The sequence below is a fragment of the Bradysia coprophila genome (assembly GCF_014529535.1).
Source record: "Bradysia coprophila strain Holo2 chromosome X unlocalized genomic scaffold, BU_Bcop_v1 contig_79, whole genome shotgun sequence".
In the NCBI taxonomy this organism is placed as follows: Eukaryota; Metazoa; Arthropoda; class Insecta; order Diptera; family Sciaridae; genus Bradysia; species Bradysia coprophila.
Window position 1 is genome coordinate 303239 of NW_023503370.1, and position 25853 is coordinate 329091.

At 33.3% G+C, this 25853-nt stretch overlaps 1 protein-coding gene across 1 annotated transcript; it reads left to right on the forward strand.

The window, feature by feature from the left end:
* The first annotated feature begins 463 nt into the window (after positions 1-463).
* LOC119070350 (protein big brother) lies at positions 464-12641 on the forward strand. The gene is made up of 3 exons (XM_037174637.1): positions 464-847; positions 4829-5017; positions 11792-12641. Exons 1-3 carry the CDS (start codon positions 680-682, stop codon positions 12071-12073), a joined length of 639 nt encoding a protein of 212 aa, XP_037030532.1. The 5' UTR covers positions 464-679; the 3' UTR covers positions 12074-12641.
* The last annotated feature ends 13212 nt before the right edge of the window (positions 12642-25853 follow it).

Genomic DNA, 25853 nt, shown 5'->3' on the forward strand with positions numbered 1-25853 from the left:
ACGAAGGAAAAGTACGGTTACACAAACAACAGTAAGCCTAGTAAAAGGGTTCTTTAAAAAAACGTAATTGAAAGGTATATAAGGCTTAAGTCTTATGTACTCTACATCCAAAATGTATAACTCTATTAACGAAAGAAAACCATCATTTCACTTTCACTCTTTTTTCAATCATATAAACCTACAGTATCATCATCAACGGTTTCTGTACGATATTGGAAAACATAGAAAACTGGCAACAGAAAACCAGACTCCTTTCATAACTAAGCACATTGGCTGGGCGGAGTCTATTTGCAACTGCAAGTAAATAAGGAAAATTCATGTTTGTATGGAATATTTCACCCAATGAAACGATGACTAATATTTATTTACAATACAACACACACACACACATCCACAATGAATGTTGGAAAAAAAATATGTAAAGGAGGGATCAAAACCAACGAAATTTAATACCAAATGATTCCTGTTGCACACACGAGCCGATCAGTCTATAGTTTACCACAGAGCGGTTTACATCGGAGGTTTTTGTGTCAATTTGGTCACTGTGATACGCTAATTAGATGCTAATTTGCTTATTAGGTGTCAATAGAAAGTGAAGTGTTGTTGAAGAAGCAAACAAACAAAGAAAAAATCTGAACTTTTTTCGGTGGAAGTGAATTTAAGAAAACAAACTTTAAAAATGATGAACGACGCGGCTGCTTTAGCAGGAATGCTACCATACGATACTATCGGACTATATGAACAGCCGAAGCCTAGATTTATATTTAAGATGCCTCGTGTTGTGCCCGATCAGAAATCAAAATTTGAAAGCGATGAATTGTTTCGGAGGTTATCACGTGAAAGTGAGGTTAGTAATCTATTTTTTATCTCAGATCTAGGGTAGTTTTGTTTTGGTGGTACTCTCTCCTATATTTGAATGTGTACTTTGAACATAAATGTCGTAGATAGTCGGGCTCTACGCCATTTGAGGGTCAGTTTCTAGTGTGATTGTTCTTTACCACTTACCTGGTTGAACTAGCGTAATCTAGGATGCATAGCGATTGAAATACATCGCTTGCTGGGTATAGTGAAGTCGGAGTTGGAGTCGGTGGTGCTCTCTCCTATTATGATTAGTACCAGATCTAAATGTTTCGCCGAGAAAACGAATCGTCTTATTCTTGGCTAATTTTTCTTCAACTGTATTCTAAAGTCGTTCTATTGTCCTACTCTGTAACAATAGATTATGATTACGAGACATTCTTAAAGTTTCTTCTAGATTCGCAAGATAATTCGAGAATTATAATTCTCGAAAATAGGCCCCTGATTTATTGTGCTTTATTCAAATCGAATAAATGTGAAAATTTAATTTGTTCAATTCTTGGAATTTCGCTCTATTGAATAGAAATATAATAAGCCGAAACCTATAATTTTCAAACATGCAACGAAATTCGACCATCGAAATAAATTGTTCTCGTAATCTATTTCGAACAGATAATTGTATCGGCTTCTATTGAAGCCAATTAACGAGTTGTTCGATCTGTTTCACGAAACATTTTTAGACTTTGTTCTTTCTATTATTTTATATGCAACGGTGTTTGCACCCCATTCTTCCTCTTTCGCAATTGTACACTTCCAGAGAATTCATAATTACATCTCTTCCACGCTGAATATGTCTCTTGTGAATCAGGTTATTTCAAAAAGTATCCTTACTCCAATTTTCTATGTATTGTACTGTCTTCTAACCTCGCTTTTAACCGTGGTAATAAATATTCTGTGTTCTCATCTTTTGTTGAAAGTCCCAAAATATTTACACTACAGAGATTTGCATTTGACAAAATATAGTTCCGAAACAAATCCCTGTTTATTGCAGGCCTATTACACTCATTGTTCATTTTACACATTTAAACAAATTTACACAAAATTCAGCCGAAGGGAACCAAATTATATCAATGAGGTCAAATTGACAAAAAAAAAGTTTGGGTATATCAACCAATTGATTTTTATTGGGGTATGCACTGTAAAAGAAATGAGTCTGCATTATGTTGTTAACCCTAAATGTATATGGGTTTGACTGCACTGCGTCAAAAGACCAAACATTTTGAGATTTCAACTACATTTTCTTAATATTACGGAATTATTTTAAACTAAGTTGTTACAATACAGTTTCTACTATCATTGCTTGAGGCGAGACATACCTATTTTAGGCTTCGAGTTAGGCGAAAGGAACTCTGTAAGAATTTTTTATGTGAAAAGATTTCACCAAGTCGCTTTAATCAATACAAAAAAGGGCACTTGAAAATCGGTAAAAAATGACCGGCGGATAAATTTTGGGAACTTTTCCTTATTGGTTTATCGGTCCTTGAGAGGCTCCAGATAGAATTTAGTGGTGTATCCCGTTCAATTTTATTTTCTTACATTGAATTTAAGACATATCTTTGACCGTTTCTTCAAGCTCTAGTTGAAACAAAAGAGATAGTAGAAACACCAAAAAAAACTGTGAGTGACGGACCTTAGAGTAATTATACCTAGAGAGGAAATTTGCACGACGAAATGTGGTCCCAACATCAGTTTGTATAATATACACATTTCGTATAATTTTACACCAATGCATGTATGCGTTGACGCTATTTTGCTTTTGATAGTTCAATTTGCCTTCTTAATTAAGAGGGCAAACACACATACCAATAAACATTTCGTATTTCAAGTTGGGACCACATATTTTACGTAATTTTGTTCGAAATTTCCTCTCTAGGTATAATTACTCTTAGTGACGGACGCTCTAAAAATTCTTAAAATAGAAAAACCTCTTTTCTATTCATCCGATTTACCTAACCATTAGTCAATAAACAGAACGGAAAATCCCTATTACCATTTACATTCACATTACGTACCGGTACACTACACACACCAGTCAGTGTATGAATAATAAACTCGTCATTGAAATTACACATGAGTTGTGTTTCTTAAATACGGAATTTCTAAATAAACTCATGCTCAAGTCTCTATATACTTAAATAATCAATCCAAACTAGTTTCGACTTCCACGAAAATTTTAACTTAACATTTTATTTGCTTGCTACCTCTACTCATTAAATATTGGAGGCTCGTTTTTGATTGTTGTTACAGTAAATTCGAAATGGATGATTGTGTCATTTCGTGGAGGTTGCACTGATTAATTGGAAATTAATTTTAACTCGAATTTTGTCGATTTTTTTTTTCAATTACAAAGTTTCTTAGAACAGCCCAACGATTCGGTTGTTTATTAATGTTGGCGCGCGGCTAGATTACAAAAGGAGACATTAACATTCGAATAGGTTGTATGACCAGAATTCGTGAATATGATCAAATTGACAATCAAATAGCAGTCATATTTATTAGTCTCATAGCTAGACAACTCACCGCGACCGCTCAATTATAAAAAACGAGAGAAAAATCGTCAGTCATACCGTCATACGTGACTAAAGTTGCAAAAATTCTAGACAAATTGTATAAGAACAAGAGCACTATCTCAAAATTCTTTGATTGTTTTATACGTCTTGGCAATCCAATCGGTACGTTCGAAGTAATTGAGGTTTGATTAAACGATGTTGGTAAGACTAGTGCGGTAATTTATCCTCTGATAAGTATGTATGTTAATATGGTTCTGAAACTGGACGCTGGACAGTGTATCGTCCAACTATAGAAGACTCTAAAAAACAATCTCATGCAAAATGGATTTCTGGCAGCTGTTGAATATTGCTTGAAAATTACTGTCAAAATACCGACAGTCACTTTTTGACATACAAACGGTTCCAGTGCCGACACCTTGCCTTCCTCAGTTCTAAAGCAATTATTCTGGTGTTGAAAGGGTGCAACCAGCTACTAAGTCAATGATTTAGTCTACTTTAGTGATTGGATTGTTTGGCTACGCTAATATTGTTTTTAAAGTTGTAATGCCTACGATGGACGCTTTAATACTGAATCCTTTCCACGACTATTCTGATTAACATTTTTGATGTGAGAGTCATATAAGACAGTTTCTAAGCGTCTAACTCATGATTTCCGATGTGCGTAAATGATCTCTATTTACTACTCTGTACATTTCAAATACATTTAACTTCAATGAAGTTCAGCTTCAAAACTATTAATTTCTTGTGACGGTTATAGAGGTACAAAGTAAAATGCTTACAAAAAAGATTATTCAAGTGGCTCAACGTGCTCATAATACGAAGAAGAAAAATCGTTTGCGATCTATTTCATGCAAGAAATCCCAAGAAACACTTGAGAACGATACAGTTTCTTTTACCACTTTGGTAATATGAACCGTGCGTGCTGCACCACGCGTCCCATACCATATTGAATGTGGATGTTTGTTCAGTAGCATCATCAACACATTTACAGTTTCTGATGATATTATACCATGGTCTGACAAACAGCTAATGATTCTCAAAGTATGTCCTAACAAATGAATCAAGGTTTTCTCAGAGCAAACAAATTGAAATATGATTATGTTTCCCATTGACTCCCATGACTCATCCAATCAATTAATTTGCGTTCGGAATGATTTTTATTTACTTATAACAGACTGGTTCATTAGCGATTAATACTAGGTGGGCAGTTTATTATGTTATTTGGTATTATAAGAAACGAAATGATTCAGCCTGTCATTAGTTTATGTTTAGTTAAATTTTTGTCAATTTTGACTCATTTATGTAAAAGATTGTCCGACCTCAGATTCCGAATAATAAATGAGGAATTCTTAGAAAATCTATTTCATGAGATCTGGTTTTAATTCGCAAACTTTTACCATGTTTAAACGTCGAATCCAACGATGATTAATAATTTAAAAAAAAAATGTTTGTTAAATCAGGTACGTTACACTGGATACAGAGATCGACCCCAAGATCAACGGCAAGTTCACTTTCAACATTATTGTCGCGAAGGACACACTGAAATTGCATTCGTAGCATCCGGAACAAATCTGCAATTAGTTTTCAATGCCAATCAAGGACCGTACACACAGGAACGTGAATGTGACTTCGACAAAGAGCACGGAAAGGTACGTTCGCAATAAACTTTTTTTTTTTTCATTTCTTCATTTTTCTCTGGAAATATTATGCACATCTTTGATGAAAGGACACCGTTTCAAAGATGTTTTCGGGCGTTTAAGAAAACATTTTAGTTTTTTATTACCATCATGCTGAATGGTCCTTTTTCATTGTTAATGTTTCTGTCATTTTTTTTTTATGAGTGTGTGCTACAACAAATTTGAAAGTCGAGTATCGTGACGAATGAATTAGTCATGTTGATTTTGCTGAATGTGGAAATGTTCGACTAACAATTATGAGATCAATCATTTGGATGTTATTTGAATTGACGACACGTCTGTTCTGCATACTTAAAATTATTGATTTTCGGTTACAAAATTTGCCAAGGAAAAAACTTTTTTTTTATTAGGGAACCATTTTGGATTGTACAACAAACATGCGCAAAATTTTGTTTTATTTATTCTCCAAGTTATTTATACTCCAAACGATGTAATACATAACATCAGTATACGGCAAGGGTGTACGCTGTGTATATGGTAATAGATAAATTTTGCCTTATGTATTTCTCCCCTCGACCATTTAAACGAAACATTTTTATCATCCGAAACACTAGTAAAAATTCAGGGTGGCATCTCATACCTATGTATAACAAAACATAATTTTATGTATGTTTACATCGTATCTATCAAAAATATCAATAAATCATTTTCTCGAGAAAATGCGGAAAATAATTTTAAAATGGGTGGATCTGGTAAAAGGGATTGCTGAAGTAATTTGTGCGTTAAATGTCTTTTGAAATCATTAAGGGTTCTTTAAAGTTGAAAATGGCACGTTCCCGGTAATTTCTTGGGTTCAACATTTATTTATTATTTTTTTCAGATACCATATAGATGGTATGTAGATGGTGTGTGTGGCGCAGTTGAGTGGCATTACACTATACTTATTTATGAAAATAAATATTGCTAGCATGTGTTTTGTAAATATTATCTTTTAGAAATTTTCTTCCGGCGTCACTGAAAGATGGATTAATGGATTGAAACTTGTGCTCTATTCAGTTCTGATATATGTGTCTTTACCATAAGGGCAAATGGCTTAAATTCTTTTTTTTTCTTCGGTTTATTAAAATTCAAGGTTTAATTATCTGTCAAGGGCTTCGTCTCGGTCATAAATTTGGAACTATTTTTCATAAGAAAAACAGCCACGAATATCATTCTTACGATTTGTAAATATTGGGGTTGGAAATACTTGTAATTTAGTGTTTTGTCGTTGGTTCACCTGAGGTTAAAGCGGAAGTATTACAAAAGAATAAAGGTTACATATGCGAGGATTGCCGTACTTCTCCTACTAAACAGACTAAATGGGCTAATTGGGAATATATTAGATTAGCCCCCCATTGGGGTTAATCTCATACGATTTAGTCCATTTATTACAAGAAGTGCAGCGAACATTTAAAAAATCTTGGGAAAGCACAGGCCTATTTTAAAGAATTTATTTCCAGAAAATTCCACACAAAAATCTGAAATCCTATTCTTGTTTCTCTTAAATCTAAAAAAAGCAATGAAAAATTGTTATTTTAGAAAGAGAGACATAAAACGTGGCTGAAAAATTAGGGAAATCAATTCCCCTAAAATAGGCCCTGACTGGTGGTATGACTTATTTATCGTTCACAGAAGAACATCCGTTAAATTTACTACTTCTTTTGTTAAGTACAAAATCTTTTACTTCATTGATTTTCACACAGATTTTCCACTATATAAAAGAACACAAGCCAGACCTTGTCATAGTTGTTTCTAACAAATTGCTAGTCTATCTCTTTCTGAATATATACGAGACTAGACTTTGTCTTGATTTATACCTTGTTTTTAGAAGAATTTCTTTCCCGGAAAACCGTCGGAATATTTTATTCGATGACAGTCGATTCGCTAATAAATAAATAGAATTTCCAGCCTAACTCGTAATATTTTGATTCGATTTTTTCCTGGTTATTATTATTGTTATAATTGGTTGGACATTTTTTTTTATAGAACTTGTCACTTCTGCATCTTTTGTATTTGACATAAATGAAGCAATAATTTACGAGAATCAATGAGTTTATAGAAACACGGGTGACCGTTGACCAAATGGTTTCGAATTTCGTTCATAATAGGATTTTACGGGTATTTGTTTAATAAGAAAATCCAGACGCGATACAATGTGTGTGCTTTTCGTAATAAATAGAAAAGGTGAATTAACAATATAAAATTGGGTTTTGAATGTACACACAGCAACAAACAGATCCGTTGGTTGTTTGAGATTTATTTTAAAGTTTTTTTTTAAATGTTTCTAAATGAAAATGGTAAAAAATATATTTTTGTTCTGTAAATATCGAAGAAAATCTTTTTTTGTCATTGTTAATAAAGAAATATTAGAATTGACTCTATATGTGACAACTGACACCTTTATATCAGCAAAAATTATTGTGTTCCTTTGAAATACCAATATGAACGTTATCTTGAATAGGTTTCGTAAAAGACGGGAAATACTTTGATTTTTTTCTTATGCTGCCTTTTTGTATATTTGTTACAAAATATTGTGATAAATTTCCTAATGCAATGTAACAGGTAAAATTCGGTAGTATTCCATTATTATGTTTTTGCCTAGGCCAAAAGGTCCAAACGATTTATATTTCTAAATGATCCTTACACATCATTTCTTAGAAAATTAAGATGTTCATTTGTTGGTCGTATGTATTTTTGTTACAAATAAACAACAATATACTGTTGACCTTCCTACCCAGTTGTTGTTTGCAAATTGATAATGAAATTATGTTTGGATGATTAATGAACCGAGATTTTTTTCTCATCATCATCTTGTTCTTCAGATGCTTTCAAATCTCCAATCTGTACCATTTATTCAACTCAATATTATGACATTAATTCCAGGCAAACAGATGTATGGAATATCTGAATGCTATTATGAATTAAATAAAATAACAAAAGATTTATTAATGCAACATTAACGGGTCCGAACATTCTGATCTAATTCTATCCAATTTTTTTTCGACTATAATTTCTGTTCAACTGTTACAACATTCTGTAAGATTTCATGCTGAGGCGTTAATAATGTTAGATCGAAAGTAACAAATGGGACAGATTTTTTGTTCGATTAAAAAATCGTAAATATTTTGTCCTCTTTAGCACCGTCAAGCACCCCATCGATACCGTATCCCGTTGATTATTTTTATTTTATTTTTCATTTCGAACAATTGCATTTAAATATGCTTGCGTTGAATTGTGATTGAAAAAATTCAACGACACAGAATGGGGACGCAAAAGGGTTGCAACACAACGTTAATCAGTTATTTTATATGTTACAACATTAAGCTTGTTATACCTTCAACCATTCGCACATTAATTTTACATGTGGAACAAAATTGACTAAAATTATATCATAATTTTGAGTGCTTCTGTTGCAACGCCTTGACCGTTGGTCATCAATTGTATACTCTTACAATCAATGAATATATTCCGTCGATGAGCAAGCTCATTTCGTGAATAACAACATTACAATGCCAAGCTCAACATGTTGGGTTAATTGAATAACAGGCCTCGAAAATTCATATAATTATTGATGTGAAACAGAGAATATTTCAATTCAACCAAAGAGGTTCAGGAGACTAATAGAGACCGCGTATTGAACAGAACAATGAGGATCAATATCTCTTTTTAATGGCCAACGAGACGAACCGGTAAATGTAGTTTTTTTGATGTATAATTTCCGAAAGTCTATCTTGTGGGCTGTCAAAAATCGCCAAATATGTTGATGTACATTCTCGGCTTCTATCAGTCTTTTGAACGTCTTTGAAAAAAAAAAAACTGTGACGAATGATTCTCTTAACGAACGGTAATAAAACATATGTGAAAAGTGGTGCAGGAAAACGCATATAACCATTGCATATAAACATATCCATATGACGTTCGCGTGCCGAAAGATAATGAATATTCCTTTCAATCATTTCTCGTTTTGATGTCTCTTCAAATATACGAAGATGCAAGCAGTTCATTTTGAAGATTGCGTTACATGATTTGTTTTTTTCTTTTGCTCAGGAAGTGTAAGAATTCTGAGGGTATTGATTATGCAGTGCAAGGTGTAATTGGTTTAACCCGGCCATTCTTTTCATTTTATTGCGTGTTAGGTTATACTGCCAGCTGGAGGACCTGGTGAACTCAACTTTTATTATTTAAATGCAAGAATCTCGTACTGCAGTTAAAGAAAAATCATTCAGAAAATGTTCGTCGAATTATAAATTAACTTTTGACCTCAGAATTATCTTTTTGTGATCTTTTTATCCGTGTTAATATTAGTTCTTTTACCATGGGACGATTAGACGATACAAATATGAGTTGTAGATGTGACAACAGTAATTTCAATTTATTAAATTTTGTTTTGTTGGTATTGAAGACAGTAAGGAGAGTTTGTCATTAATAGCAAATCGCACTGTTTTGTCACCAAATAAGAAAGAAAGACATAGCTGTCACAGTAATTGGTGTAATACGTGGAAGTTGTTTTTCTGAGATATGCAGAGTATCAGAGGCCCTGCGTCCATACAAAAAATGCATCGCCCAGTAGACTATAGAAACAATACTGGAGAAATGGGAAGGTTGTTGAAGATTTTTGCGAGGACATTCTCGACTTTGACATCTCAAATTATTCTTCTGAAGGCAGCTGACACCTAAATTATAACGGTTCAATGGATACTTACCACATAAATTCTTAGTGTCCTAGTATATCGAATTTCTTTTGTTATAAACATCAGACGTCTATTCGACAGAAGAACAAAAGAAATGCGATACATACGGCTCTGTGTGTAGGACTAGTTAGTAAGCAAAAATGTTTGTACTAGGTTCCTAGAACCTAGCGTCGTCATATAAAAAACCCATTCGAAAAATTTGGAAAAGCGCCTTGATGCATACAAGAAGAAAAAAGACTATCTCTGTGCAAGACCCTGACAGGATTGCGATAATCTACATTTTTCTTATCTATTTTTTCAATTCGTGCAGTCACAAATTCATGTGAAAACTATAAATATTCGAAGCATGCGGTAATGGTGTAATAGTCCTTCAAATTTCTCTGAAAAATTTTCTTTGTTTTGAAATTGTTAATTTTTTGGGTCGAACTATTATCTTACACTCAAACAAAAGAATTTCCTGAATTTTCCTATCGCCTTAATGCGTCAATGTCAAAAATAAGCTAAAAGAAACGCCTTTAAGCAACTGCCAAAGGCATCGTTTCTATTGTTTAGATAAATCATTTCAATTCCAACGATCCTAGAGTGTGATAAAAGGCGATTTCATCTTTGAAAAATAAAACAAAATAAGAACAAGTTGCAAGAATGCACGCAACAAATAATGAAACAAAGAGGTCCATTCAACATTCTGTTTCAGCAAAAAAAAAACCTAAAGACTCAGAACGAACTAAAATAATAAAACAATAGCAAACATCACACACACAGCGAGTTAAAGTCGGTGTAGGCAAAAAAATTGTCTTAAATCAACTAAAAATCCCTCAAAAACATGAAAATACGGTTCAGGCCAATTTACCCATCACAAGGATCAAAAACCGTCCATGTTAAACAATGTCCAAAGAGCAAAATGTTAAATAAAAAAAATTGTGTTGTTCGATTCTGTTAACCTGCTGCGTGACCGGAAGTTACCAATAAATAATTAAGAAAAACTGTAACATGTGTGTTAAAAACATAAAAGGTCTTTTATGGTTGCAGTATGTATACGTATATGTATCAATGCTGAATGGTAACGTGAAATTGGTGCTATTGAAGGCTTGACCTATGAATAGCGCTACAACACACTATTTAACCGAGGCATAAGAGAAATAACATTTTTTTTAAATTGTTTAGGTATGCTCAAATAAGTGCAGGGGATAATTAATTAGTCAGAAAATTGTTATTATGCCCATTCTGTTATATTGTTACCATTGTGCAATGACAACTGACTGACTTGTATTGTAGTGATGCATATAATCGACAATTTTGTCTTTCAAGGCCCTTTTGTGTAGAACAACACATTCTAGTATTGTGAGGAGAATTTTTAGAGCAAGCACAATAAAATTTAAAATTTGTGTGTTATTGAACACAGACGGGAATTTATGTGAGAACGCGCTTCGAAATTAATTCTACGGATCATGGAACAATATGATACTAACACGATTTTCTGTTAAATTTATTAGAGCGCTCTACATTCAATAGAGTAATGTAAGATCTCCTTCCATTCATCTTATGAATCATTAGCATCGACTTATCAAAGCAATTATAATTTTTTTTCCTTTATGGCGATATGTACACAATTCACCGGTGCTTATTATAATGTCCATATTTTCAATTCATATTCGACCAAATAGTCATTCAACTTTTTCGGTCTTTTCACTGCGTCTGTGACTGATGGTCGACGATAAAAATAAATTAAAATTTAGTTCGTTTCTCGATTATTTGGAAACCACAACGTTTAGTGATAAACAACAGCAGTTTTTTTATCGCATTCTTTTCCTGTAGCTGAATATCAGTTCGTATGTTGGACGAACGAAAAACAAATGAATTTCTTAGGAGAGAGAGTCAGTAAAACCACAAAAAATGAGTACGAAGAAAACGACACATTTTGCCTGTTGTCTGGCGTTTGGTGTCTTTACATTATTTTTATTATGCTCTATAGCTGAATGCAGACGAAAGAAATCAATTAATCTTTGGAAACAAAATTTTTGCAACAATCATCCACCATTCACTTCTGTCTTTACAGGTTCATATCAAATCGCATTTCATCATGAACGGCGTGTGCGTAAAGTTCCGAGGCTGGTTGGATCTGGAACGTTTGGATGGTGTCGGCTGCTTAGAATACGATGAAAAGCGGGCATTCCATGAGGATGCTATTTTACGTGATCAAATTGACCGGTACAATCAACGTTTGCGCGATTTCGAAGACAAGCAACGGCAGTATCGTGGCGATCGACCGGAAGATATGGAAGCGGTGCGAAGAGGTGGAATTGGTGTTGGAGTTGGAGGTGGCATGTGGCGACGATAAATTTGTCGACAAAAGATAGCTTACTGATTGAAAATAGTTTATGTGGGGGATGGATCACTGGATTCAATTTTGGAATTTTTAAATGCTCTGCTTAACAAATCGAGCAAGTAGTGGTAAAAAATAGTTAGACAACTGGAACTGCGCATTTTAAACTTTCAATTTTATGATTTGAATTAGTTTAAAATTCGAAGCGCCAGTTTCATTGGGGAATTATTTCTATTTTTTACACTGTTTTGAGGTCTTTTGAAATCTCAATTTTTGTTTCCCGAGTGACTGGCCTACGTAAAAACATTGTGCTCCTCCAATATTATTTTTTTATGTAAATATTTTCTCCTTCTCCTTTCCCCTTTTTTGTAGATGTTTTAGATGTACAATGATGTCCCTATAATTTTACGATGCTTTCAATTGAATTCTATTTTGTTCAATTGTTTGTAATGGCTGTTGATTTATTTACATTTTTAATCTGATTATTGTATCGAAATTAATTTTTAATTAAATTGTCAATTTTCGTTTTTATTATTGTTAAGTGCAATTTTCAACGAAAAATAAAACAAAAATTAATTCTGAATAACGAGATTTTACTTTCTTACTTACTTTATTTCTTTATATCATTGAATAACTTTGGCAATTAACCTTTTTGGAATGGAAATCGTTCCCAACAAAATCGTCTAATCCGTTACTTCGTTTGTTTAAAGTATCTGCTTGTGTTTAATGGAAAATCTACTACTTCAATACTTTTATCAGACATTTCGCTATATTTCAGCTAACACTAGTGTCATATGACTAGATTAGATTGCAGTTTGGTATAGTCTTCTTCAAGAAGCAAAAACCCAGATGACAGATCATTTGTTCCCTACTCCTTTCAGAGAAAATTTCTGCGATTAGAGGTAGTTGCGACAGGGTCTATTTTAAGGGAATCAAATTCTAGAAAATTTCTAATTTTTTTGCCCGTCAAGAAACATCACTTAAAATTAATTGGTTGGCTGAAAGGCAAAAACAACTAAAAATCTACAGGTTTTTCAATAGGTAGTCTTAACATCTAAAAAATGAAAGAATTTTACGGAATTTAATACCCTTAAAATAGGCCTTTCATTGAAAACAACCAAAGATGGCAGAGCCTTTTTTTGGAGTTCATAATCTCCGGAGGTGCAAAACCTGAGGTAAGTGTAAAGTAACTATCTGTAACTACATCAGCATCTTTGGTCCTGCTAATTTAGGAACACTTCACTATTCCAAACTTTTTGCTTGAGTTTTGACGAAAAAAACTTTTTGTACTTCCTTCTCGCCCGTTTTGGGTATCAGAAAGTTTTCTCACATTGGTAACTTGTTGCATAAAATTAATTGATTTCCGATTTACGAATTCGACATTACATGCATTACATTGGCTACATTTCAACGAAGATTTGCAAATTTTATCAAATATTCAAAAACGGAGTTCCGTCGGTGGATGCGAATAACTATCGACAATGTTTGAAAAGATTTTCGATATGCATTTAACGGTTAACAGACAAATTGACAATTAGTAGAATATCGTACAGCTCTTTCATTTTTACGTGCAGACCTTGAGATGACCACATTCCGAGAATTCTACGAATTTTTCTGACTTTTCGCACAATAACAATAAAAGTCGAAATGAAAATTTAAGAAATTCATGGAATTGCACAGTTATTGCTTGAAACACAGCTGTGCTTGAAACCATCGATATAATATAGGGTAGATAAGTAATGTCAAAGCAAATTTATGCGGAAAGGTCACATGGATGTATGTGTAACGTAACTTAGGTTTTGAGAAAAGCGCGCGAAATTATGTCATACAAATATTTGAAAATAATTGAAACTCTGCATTTCTCAATTTCCTTTTTCTCTTCGTTTTGTGTTGTGATTCGAATTTTTTGCACTTGTTCCCTTGACTGAAAATCAGGGTCTTACACCAGAAAATACCGAAAAATGTGGGTAACAAAAATGTGATTGAAAATGTATGAAATGCTATGGAAAACGTTAAGAGGCTCCGAGCGTTCAGCTCAGACACAAACCAAAAATTGAAGAAAAAATAGCAATATTTAGGAACATAACTCTGTAAGACTAAAGTAGGAAAACACATGCTGATGTGGCGAAATACTTAATTTGGCCTTACTTTACCGAAATGTGGTCTCATATTATCACTTTTTAGAGTTCTATTCAATTAATTTTGCTATTTAAATCACCTCTGCAAGAGTACAGAATTTAAACTTTAGGTACACACTTCTATGCATTTAAGTAAAAAATTCACAAACTAGTAACGCTAACATGTTGTTGCACACATTTTTCACTGAAATTTGGTTCGACATTCCCAAAATTTAAGCATTTATCGTCACTATTAAATTTATAAACTGTTTATTGTGTTAAAATCAGCCATTTTTCAATTTCGACACCGCGTCCTTGTTCACTTCGAAAAATTTCGTGAATGCTTGATGACATATTAAAACTTCGAAATGTGAAAACCGTACTTTTAAAAAGACAAGCGGAAAAATAAAAATTTGAAAATGACAACAAAGTTTTCCGAGTTTTCGCTTAAACAACCGTAAAAATTGTTAAAATTTCTAGAAATCCTAATAAAGACATATGAGCACGACACAGAAAATTCCTCGTTTACAATTTCCAGTCGGCATATAGTTGATCTGAATTATATATTTGGCGAGGTTAAGAGAATGAACTCGCATTCGTCTACTATTTTCTTATTCCCCATTCACTTACATGAAGGCCATGTTACCGATTCTTCGTTCGTAACTAACATTACTTCAATATTCCGAAGGTATGGAACTTTATTTTACCTGGAAAACATACTAATTCCAGAGGTGGTGTTATCTAACATGCAGAAAAAAATTAAGTTAAAACGAATATGCAAAGCTAAACAAACAGAGTATAGAGCATAGTTACTCTTCCCTTTCCCATAGATCGCGTGAAGCGAGAGTGGAGATAAAATGCTGTTTCGACCTCCGCATACAGTCGCGGTCAGAGGTTAGCGTGGTCTAACCATCTTCAGTCCATAATTATCCATAATTGCTAAATTGTTCTTTAGCCTGGATATATTAATCAATCCATGAAGGCCATGTTACCAATTTTATTTTAGTCAGTTTGCCCGTATATAAAGTGAGGCTCGAAATACCAATTCATTTTCGTAATAATCTAACTAGCATTGTTATATAGATTGAACGCATTGTAATTAATCTAATAATTTTTTAAATTCCTTTCAATGGCTTATTATTCGAAACTATCCGCGCAAAGTTTTAAACTTCGAAATACATAGATGGAACTAGGAGCCACAAAACAAATGTTCGAATTTTTATTGTCATTAAGGATAACCCATAATATTATTAAGAATAATCACAAGCGTTTCATTCGAATGAAACGAGATGGCGACATAGTATTTGGTTTGTATCAAAACTGAAGACTCGGAACCTCTTAAATGTGGGTAACAAAAAATCGTTGAAGGCACGATAACGTGAGTACTTTTTTACCAATTTGGATGATTCTTTTTTATAAATACGTGGAATTAAAATCCCAAGGCCAAGTTCGAAGATGGGCTTGGAATTTTAATTCCACGTATTTAAAAAAAAGAATCATCCAAATTGGTTAAAAATTGGTGTAGGACTAAGGATTTGAAAATTTGAAATTTTTTGAATTTAAGTGTGAAGTTCACACGAGTAATTCACACGAGTCGGGACATTTTATTCACGATTGAATGAAATCGAGTGATTATTTTTTCTCGGTCTACCAACAAATTTCTCCTTTTACAAATATTTACCGAAAATATTGGTAAACAGAGTTATTTTTAAACATGAACCAAAAACTAATAAAGTTCATTTATTACCATGTCACCATGTGAAGGTATATTAAGTACCAGGGACTTCTTTTTTTTACGCAAAAGTGTAAGAGAAGAACATCTATCGCACTTTTTTATTTTGTGAACAAGTCCTCGTTCCACATTCACAAAACAAACTTCTCATCTACTCAGATGTAACAAAAAGGCAATCAAAGAGAATAATAGACAGCTCGTACGAGTGGGAAGTTTACGGCTAGAGCGAAGCGAGGGCTGTAATCTACACGAGTCATATTTTGTTTATGATTCGATTGAAAATCTTGAAAATTGAAATTGAAATTGAAAATTGAGAGCTCAAAAAGTGGTCAAAAGTCATTCAACCTTTTACGCTCGATGGTTTCCAAGAATTTTTTTTTGTCAAAATTTACTGTCATTTGCGTGGAGTCATTAATATAGTAAATAAATTATGTATTAAATGTGACAAGTGTTTATGAATACGTCAAAAATACATTTAGAAAAGTGCCAGTCAAGGGACCTGACCCGCCCAAAAGGTGGGACCTAGTATATGTGCTATATTCCGAAACTTCGTTCTTCATGTCTCATTATCTACAGTATATTATATCGATGCTTGAAACAGAAAACGATATGGTACAGATTTTACGAAATGCATTCATTTTTAAATAGCTGAAACATCTTGCAATTCAATTTTTCTTCGAAAATTTTTCCGTGAGAACTCTTTCTATCTAACTGACAAAATGGCAAAGAACATAAAAAAAACGTTTTGTTTTTTAGTAACAACCGAAAAAAGTCCTGAAGGTAACAACGAAACTGCTACCGAAAATTATTGAAAGCAATAAATAAAAAATTTCCGTTTCGAATGGTTATAAAATTAGTTCCGCAAATTATATCTGCAAGAGTAAACTAACTTACCATTAAATCTAAACGATAACTTAGTCCATTTTCAAATAGGTGGAAAATATGAAAATTTATTGCTCCGTTCGAAACTATTTACGGCACAAACACGCCACGCTGAACGTTGTTGCATTCTTATTCCTCTTTTTTTTTGTTACTCTTTACATTATCGACGTAACCCTTTATTGTGTGACCCCTTTAACACGATGAACGAAAAAAATGAGTTCCTAAAAATGTTCGGTTTCTCATATCGAACATTTCGGCATAAAAAATCACTTTCCATGTCATCGTTAAACATGCATCATTAATGTTTAAAAACGAATAATGAAATGTTCTATAATGTTTTAATAAAGCCGTTGTGTAAATAAATTAATTTGACACAGGGTATACGGTATGCAAATATTGAAATAGGTGTGAAGTTGTTTCTTTATTTAAATTATTTCCATTTAGGAATAATGGTGGAAAAAATAATATTCAGTTACTGGAGATGAATTCGCATACAGTTTTTAACCCCTTCTACAGCCATGAATGTCCTTTTTTCCATTGTGATACCATTATTTGAATAAAAAATAATTCAAATCGGGGATGATGATAATTTCTTGAACAAACATTTTAGATAGTTTGATGCGGAAAATTAATGCAAATAAATCTCGAATGCAAAATTATCGGAATTATTTTTACAATTTTGAACTTAATGTGCAACAATGTGAATAACATGCTTGTGATGGTAGTGAAGACGTTATCTAACGAATGTGATGCTTTAGAAATAACAAACGCTTCGTGATATATTATAAAAATCTGTTACTTCTTCTGTTTGATCTATACATAAAAAAAAAACCTAGGGATCGAAAACGGTGTCAAAACTTCAATTACAACCCCTTGTTGAGGAACGTTTCAGTGAAATAATAGACTTTTTTCGGTAAAATAATTATTTACTTGCAGCACCCCGCGAAAATGAGTCGTTACATTTATGACGTTAGCATTAAAATACACTTTACATGCGTTTGTTTTCCCTAGGGTCGAAAGTGGCTTATTACACACCTAGGGAAAACAAGAAAATTGGTTTAGGTTTCAACAGCACGTGAAATTCATTACATAACTCGTGATAAAAGTGAATAGTCTCGTTTTCGTGTGTCTCGGCTTCGCCTCAGATCAAAAAAAATCACACAAAAACTCTACTTTTCAATTTTTTACCTTGTTGCAAGGTGTCGTAATTGATCATTGCCTATGTCTTTTGAGATGGTAAATAAATTGTCATTTTCATCCAACTACACTCACGGAATTTTGAAAACCGACACATTTTCTGTTTCTGTGTTTTACTTGAGTTTTTGATTTCTCCATATGTACATGCAAAATTCACAAGCAATTAGTAAACCACAAAACAGAAAATGTGTCTGTTTTCAAAATTCCGTTAGTGTAATATCGAAAAATTTGTTGTTGTTTTTTTGTAAGGCTTACCTGGACAAAATTGAGACTTACTTTACATGTATTTGTGAATAAACCGCTAATTGATCTAGTGTTTGGAAATTGTTATTTTGCCTAGTGGGATTACAAACTTCACACTCGGCAAAATAAAAATTTCCAAACAGGTATGCATAAAGTACTAGAAGATAGAATAAGTGGGTGGCTTTTACGCCTGCACCTAAGCCTCAGATGGGCCTGTTGTGCGTTGCATAAAGTACTACTGTGTAGACTCTCCAACGGAGTGTTTTGGTGAAAACAACAGTAAGAAATTAAAAACTGTAGTCGGAGCAACTCTATGGTTGGATACAGTCTTTTCAAACTTGGACATTACAGAAACGAATGAAATGAAAATTATCTTTCCCTTCTCCAGGATTGTGGCTGGGTCCACTTGGATAGTATGTTATAAGTCGAACAAATTCAAACATAGTCGATTTATATTTTATTTAAACTTAAAATGCAGCAATGTAAAGCAATAAGGTATCCACGATCAAAACAATTGGTCCAGGCAGAATTCGAAGTATTCACATTCCGATTCTCGGATCTTGTCGCCTTCTATCAACTATTTGTGAACTGCACGAGAAGCAAGTATCAGATCGAATCCAGTTTTTACCTATGTCATGGCTTTGCGATGATGAGACAAACTGGTTTCAGCAATATCGAAAAACACAGGATGGCTGTTACATATTACATCTAACACTAATAGTGCCCATGATAGTTACAAATGTAATATATGGCCCGGGTATAGTCTATAGGTAAATGAAAAGAGGGTCAAACTACAAGCATACAATGCAGTCTTTTATTCCTCAAACAATTCCGTTTAAATATCCGCCCATTTCTATTATAAAACAGCAAAGGTCATCTCTGCCGAAAAGGGGTTATTATAGCACATTAATTTCATTTGATAATAAAAGGAGGCTGGCTAACATTATTATGAAAAAAAAAATTAATTATTTTTGAAAGTCATGGTTCGTCGGGTGGTTCGGATGCTAAATGAAAACGGAATTATATTTTGTGAATGGTATTTGCCGAGCCATTTACGAAGGAAGGGTATAGCAGAATGTTATCCGTAAAATAGTATTAAGCTTGAATTTCCATCTAAATCTCAAACTGAACATCAAGGATACTGCCGGCTTAATGAAAGTGTCGTCTCGGTTGTATTTTTCGTACACGGAGAATAAATTGGAAGAGGCCACTTTTCTATATTTATTCAGTTACAAACTTTGAGTTAAGAAAGCATTACACTCGCGGAATTCTGAAAACCGACACATTTTCAGTTTTGAGTTTTTTCAGTGTTTTGTGATTTTTGCATGTATTTTTAAAGGGAGAAATCAAGAACTCGCGTAAAACACAAAAACAGAAAATATGTCGGTTTTCAGAATTCCGCGTGTGTAACGTGCCTTGATATTCGTTATAGTTTACGATATTTTTTTGGCCAAGCTAAAGCGCAAAGATAAAGTTTTATTTGTTTGTGTCCTTAAGATTTCCATGCTGACACCCAGTGCGTATATTCCTGAAAATATTTTCACGAATTTTCTCAAATTTTCCCGATTTTCTCAAATTTTCACAGAAAACGTTTTGCAAAAATTCACGAAAATTTGAAAAATTCGAAAAAATTTGAGAAAATATTTTCGCGAATATAGGCACTGCTGACACCTATTCACTTTTTCATGGCATTTCGTCATCCCAATCATCATCGCAGCTGCTGATGATAAAAAAATGACACGCTTCAATTTTGTTCCAAAAATTGAAACTTAAAATTCGAAAGTTTACATCAATCCCAAGTTACATTAAGCTTCTGACACAATGTCTAGTCTATGTGTTACCTCTCCTTGGTTCCAACCAAGGCTTGGCGTGTTTTTTTACTGTTAACTGACCTAAAGCGTCTTTGGGAGTTTAGCCTGTATCACAGCACTGCTACACAGCACTGTATGAATGGGGTAGATCTTAAACGTACCTCTAGTCAGTTGCGAAAGCATAAAGTATTAAAAACGGCGATGCCCTACTATATAGCCTGTAATGTTTCCCTTTTTTAAGTAGCTGTACAGGTTGTTCTGATGTTTTTTTCAAATATTGAAAGAAATTACTAAGGTATAGAAAAGTGTACACACATACCACACACGAATCGGTGAAGCAGAGACTACTGAAAAGAAAAAATTACCAACACAAAACACCGTATCGAATTCATCAAAACATAATTATTATTCACATCTAACAGAAAGAAAAAATATTTTGCTCCTATACCGGAAATGAATTTTCATTCAATTGAACTTATACGCAATAATATTGACAGACATATTAGACATTGATTGCATTGCCATACGTCTAATTTAAGCCAGCAAACAGCAAAGTCTGCAAATAAGCAAACGTTCCCAATATAATATTGCCTTTATTATATTTTATGTTTTCTACTATTTATATGTGATTTATCCACTCTTTTATACTTTTTAGGTGTGCATTGTTACGTTTGCTCCATCACATAATATACTGCACACTGAAAAGGTACTCTTTCTTCTATTTGTAAATCATTAAAAGCATATTTATTGTGCAAAATGCAAAAACAGAAAACAAAATTGGAACGACATTGAACCATTACACGCTATACATACACCGTTGAATGCATGAAAACATTTTTCCGTTGTTGGTGATGAAATGTGAGGGTGGAATTAATTTGAATTTTTCTGAAAACATTATTTATAAAAGGGTAAGTTCAAATATCAGGGATACTTTTGCAAGAAGTGTGCCTGTTCGACGTTAGGTATTATGTTGGTGATACCCCATTTGTACTCTATGAGAAATAAAATTTGCAAAATTATGTTGGACACATCATGCGTATATCTCAGCGAATTTCCTTGGCCTTCTTTCAACCCATATCTTCCTTCGACACACTTCGCTAATGCAGTAACATAAAAAAAGGCAGTACTAAAAAGGGACAGCACAAAAGCGGAACAGTACTAACAAAGGACAGTACTAAAACCGGTCAGTACCAAATAAGTGTAGTACCAAAGAAGTGTAGTACCAAAGAAGTGTAGTACCAAAGAAGTGTAGTACTAAAGAAGAACAGTTTTTAAACAGGACATTGCTAAAGAAGGACAGTACTAAGAAGGGCAGCACTTAAGCAGGATAGTACTGAAGCATTACATTATTAAAGCATAACAGTACATAGGCAAAACAGTACTCAAACCTGACAGTACTAAGGAACACCAATACTAAAGCTAAGCAGTACTTAAGACAATCAGTGAAATGTGAAATGACTGCTGTAAAACTGTTATTCGCCCTACTGTTCTGACTCATTTGACTTTTATCGATATATTTTGTGATGGCGAGGCTTTTCTGCTCAGCTACTACTGTGGCTCTAATTACCTAAAGAAGAAATGCAAAACAACATCACAGTTTCCGACTATATTTGACAGAGTTAAACATACCTTTCAACCGAACAGTATAACAACGATTGTTCGCTGTTGCAGGAACAGAGGACCCCATATAACGACGCATAGAATCGTCAATAAAGAGAGCAATTTGCACAAAAGAGTGACAAAATGCCATTTAAAACGTGATCCCATTGAATGTGATTTGTACTTTCCATATCGTTCCGACTTCGTGTCCTTAAATTTTATTTAATTGTGTAAAATGAAATCCAGTCTCGTTCGATCATTATCGATTTTTGTTTTAATTGTTGCTATATACCTTTTGATCACAATCAAAAACGAAATTAATTTGACAATGTTATCTCGAATATTACACATTTTATTACACATTATAGTCAATAGACCTCAACCAACACGTTTGATCATCGTCACACATAATCAGTTTGAAATCCCTGACGCGTAATGGACACATTAATTAAATGATATCATTCACATGGGTGGTCTCTGTGTTATTATTTAACGTCTCAATGAACACGGTGCTCATTCGGAGACATGAAGCTTTACATGTTACTTCTTATATATTTTACCTGAATAAATATCAATTTAATGCACATGTGTATTGTGCATTGTGATGTATAAATAGACGGAATAAACGTAAAATTGTAATTAATTGCACACCCGTTGAACGGAGTGTTAATTTCATTTTAGGGTATCTTATTCAAGAAAACTGCATTCCATTGCGTCTGGAGGGTGCAAGTAGTCATACTTGTCCGGTTTATAATTAAAAAAAAAGAAGGTTCAATTTAGAAGTCGAGAAGAGTAGTGATGGAAGCTCTTCGGCGAATAGTTTACCGATTATATCGATTTTCCATTAAAATTATTCACTAACATTTTCCAGGAAGTATAAATTTCTATACTAAATTTAAAGCTCCATGTAGGCTGTAGAAACCTGCTGCACACTTATCACCACTGACAGTGACATTAATCCGAATTTTTCCTTACATTTTCAATTTTTGTTTATTTTCTTAAAAACCTAAAAATTTTAGAAGACCATTACATTTTCTGGATTTTCTAGATTTTCCAAAAATTTCTCAATTTTCTTATATTTTGAGGAAATCAAGAAAATCGAAAAAAATTCGAGAAAATTTTTCAATTTTCGAAGGTTTTCTTGGTTTTTTAATTGTACCGAAGGATACGAAACTTCTTTGATTAACCAGTGATTAACCGGTGTTAATCAAAGATCAACCACCTTGTCACTGACACAAATATAACTTCTGTTAACCGGTTACAGACGGCAAGCATATGACCAGTATTATTATCGGGTCTATTACTTCCAATCTGTTGATTTCAAATCTTGTACTTCAATTTTTTTTAACATGCATTTTCCATATTACCCAGAGCTTGTCATTATTTTTGTCATCGCTATCGATACCAGATGAATGGCCATATGTGACAGTTTAATTAAGCAATTAGCATTCTGTCATAGGTATGTACAAAACAAAGTGTGAACGTGGAAGTCGAATACAATACAAAACGTGAGTTTTCTTACCATGAAATATGAAATTCGTTTTTCACGTGTGTCTCAACCTATGGCCGCGAAAAAAATGAACGAAAAGCTATGTGTACCAGAAACAATCTCAAACAACATTCTGTGACCAGTAGATGCAACAAAACCAAATTTTGCAGAAGTCAAGAAAAATGACTTTTCCATTTCGTAATAATTGAGTTATTAAAACCATTAACCCCATACATAAATGCAATATTAAATAACATATGATTAACACTGTCAACAGCTTGTTCTAATATATACCTCGACATTCATGATGCATATACCGTGTTATAATCGCTCACACTGTTTCGTTGGTATAGCCAGTTATTTTTTTATCTCGTAGTTCTTCACGTTTTTTATTAGTAAAGGCGCACTATCATAAATTATGTTGGTACCATATGTTCGGGTTATATATATTTTCTATGCTCAGTTAATCTGAATTCGATACGGTTGAACTGAGATAGAGTTAAATGCGTGAAACAACATAAATACAAAAAAAAACATAGATAACCCCTTGTTCGATGCAAAGGGTTTTTGTTGTCTAAATTATCTGTGCAATTGGTGCGAATTGCATCATTTTTGATATTAATATTTCAGATGAATCACGTCGAGCTGTATCTATAAAATTAAATTAATTTTCTCCCAAATCATCTCGAAATGTGTGTAAGTTCTCGCTACCACCTGCTTCAATGGGTAAAATGTTTTCAATTATGTTTTTGCCAAATTCACAGTTCGTTGGACGACAGTTTTTTTTTTTCTTTTTTTTTCTCTAGTATTTAGATTTGGTGACACACGTGTACAAGATTTTCGTCGTAATATTTGGAATTATCTTCTTGTGTTTATGAATTTTTAGTTGCTGGATTATATTTTAATGGATAGGGATCAGTGGCTTGAGTTTTAAATTAAGCACATTAATCCGAGCGTAAGTAAGGGGATCATCTCATGTTTGGTATATTGCCTAATTTATGCTGGTACACGTTATGTAGAGAGACAGCGTTTATTGATTTGAAATTCGTCTTTGTTGGTAAATATTGATTGCGAATGGACAGCAATCAGCAATTAAGGCACAGCATTTTTTTTTTCTCCGAAATTCAGTTGAGTTTTGAGTTTTGGAATGAAACTATTGCACAACCGTTTTGGGATTTTTTGTGAAACTAATGGTGTTTAATTGTTCGAAGGTCAACAAAGTTAGTACGAACATACATGAGTCGTTTCATTCTGAGATAGCCGCAAGAGCTCTAGAAAATTTAAATTTGTATGATGTTTTCCGCTTGTATGGGATGGCTTGAATCTCGATTTTTCATTATTTTTCGCTAATTTACTCGTTAATAATTGTAGCTGCTGTAAATACAAAATCTCAAGTGAATGCAATAATACAAAAAGTCCTAGAGACTTGAAGAATAACGATTGCTGAGGAAAAGTTAAAAAGAACGGTCGAAAAAAAATTGACTTCATTTTCATGCGTTATTTGGCGCGTGAATTTTTTATATCCGCTTGCATCGTGTAATTCTTGAGTTTCAATGTTCCATTAACTATCAATCTCAATTTACAGTTAAGCTCCAAAATTGGATTTGAAAGAAAAATGTCCACGGTAGCTCAATTGGTTAGAGCATCAGCCCGGCAAGTTGAAGGTTGTGAGTTCGTGTCTCACCCGTGCACATCAAAATTTTTAATTCAAATCCAATTCGATTCTAGTATTTCTAAGATGAAAATTAAAAGAATTCGTCGCGGAATATAGTGTTTCTCTAGAAAATCTCAATTTACGTTCCTCACCAATACAAGTTATACTCGAGAGAGCAGTTTCAATTGCCGCAAGCATATCTTTCGGTGAAAGATATTTCTCTCAAATATTCTCGAAATGAAAAGGTCAGAATATACTGATAATAGTCTAGGTGATAGTATAGATGGTCTTTATACTCATGCCATTATATCGCACTCGCCAAAACGAAAAAAATTTTAGTGGTAAAAATTACTGTAAAATTTACCGACAATTTTTCTGAATTTTTTTCTATAATGGCAGTTTCCACGCTCAGTGAGAACTTACTAAAATGTATCCGCACCACATTTTTGTTTGTTACCGGTATTTTACAGAAATTTGTAGCGGATTTTTGGTTGATACCGGTATTTGGTGTCATAAATCCTTTGTTTTTAATGTAACATAGCGCACAAAGCGATATTTGTATACCAATTTAATGCACTTTAGGAGCGTTTTGTGCGAAAGCTTGTTGACTATCGGTATGACATTTTAAAATTATTTACTAATGAAACGTTCGGAATGGTGATATTTTTAATTATTTTATAATTATTTCACAATCAAATTTAACTTAATACGTGATGAAAATGAAGTTTTGCCCTTCTTTTAATTTTTAAATTAAGTAATGGTTCACATTTTATTATGATACCATAAGAAAACAGCTTTGCCGTCGATGCCTGCATACAATTTTTCTCATTTTAGAAACGTTCGGAACGACGCTTGATTTCGTTGTACTTGGCAGTTTTTTCATAATACTTTACTTTTTTTTTGTCTCAATATGAAGATTCATCTTTATTTATCAATTAGAAATAGTTTTTAAATCATTTCCAATGTTTAAAATATCTTTATTTTGTATTGAAAAAATACCATGCACGAAAATGTTACAAAAGAACATGCCTAATAAATCTCATCGCATTTGGGCCAATGCGATAGGATTTC